Raw genomic sequence first — 397 nt, forward strand, 5'->3', positions numbered from 1 at the left:
CCTTTCCCGGGCGCTTTCCAGGGCCGCGGGGCGCTGCAGGAGATGGACCAGCTGGCGCTGCTCAAGACGCTGTGCAAGCGGCGCGCGACGGTGCGCGCCGTGCGCGACATCGTGCCCGCGCTGCGCGAGGCCATCGCCGCCGCCCAGTCGGGCACGCCGGGTAAGGGACRGTGCCCGCGGGGTCCCTTCTCCCACCATTTGGCTCCCTTGGGGTGGTTTTTCCAAAAAAATCCATGCATTTCAGCTGTTTTGGGGTGATTTTACAGTTTTGGGGTAATTTGCCCATGCTTGCACCGTTTGAGATGATTTCCCCCATATTTCAGCTGTTCTGGGTTTTTTTTTCCCCAAAATTTCAGCTGTTTTGGGATGTTTTCCCCAAAATTTCAGCTGTTTTGGG

At 58.1% G+C, this 397-nt stretch overlaps 1 protein-coding gene across 1 annotated transcript in view; it reads left to right on the top strand.

Annotated features, from left to right (window-relative positions):
* ILVBL (ilvB acetolactate synthase like) overlaps window positions 1-397 on the top strand; it is a 14,120-nt gene that overhangs the window by 9,783 nt on the left and 3,940 nt on the right. Inside the window, exon 2 of the mRNA XM_026050116.1 lies at window positions 22-160. Within this exon, the coding sequence (XP_025905901.1) occupies window positions 22-160 (139 nt within the window). The remainder of the gene's footprint in view (window positions 1-21; window positions 161-397) is intronic.

This window comes from Nothoprocta perdicaria, unplaced genomic scaffold (assembly GCF_003342845.1).
Source record: "Nothoprocta perdicaria isolate Ctin4 unplaced genomic scaffold, notPer1 scaffold_651, whole genome shotgun sequence".
Classification (NCBI taxonomy): domain Eukaryota; kingdom Metazoa; phylum Chordata; class Aves; order Tinamiformes; family Tinamidae; genus Nothoprocta; species Nothoprocta perdicaria.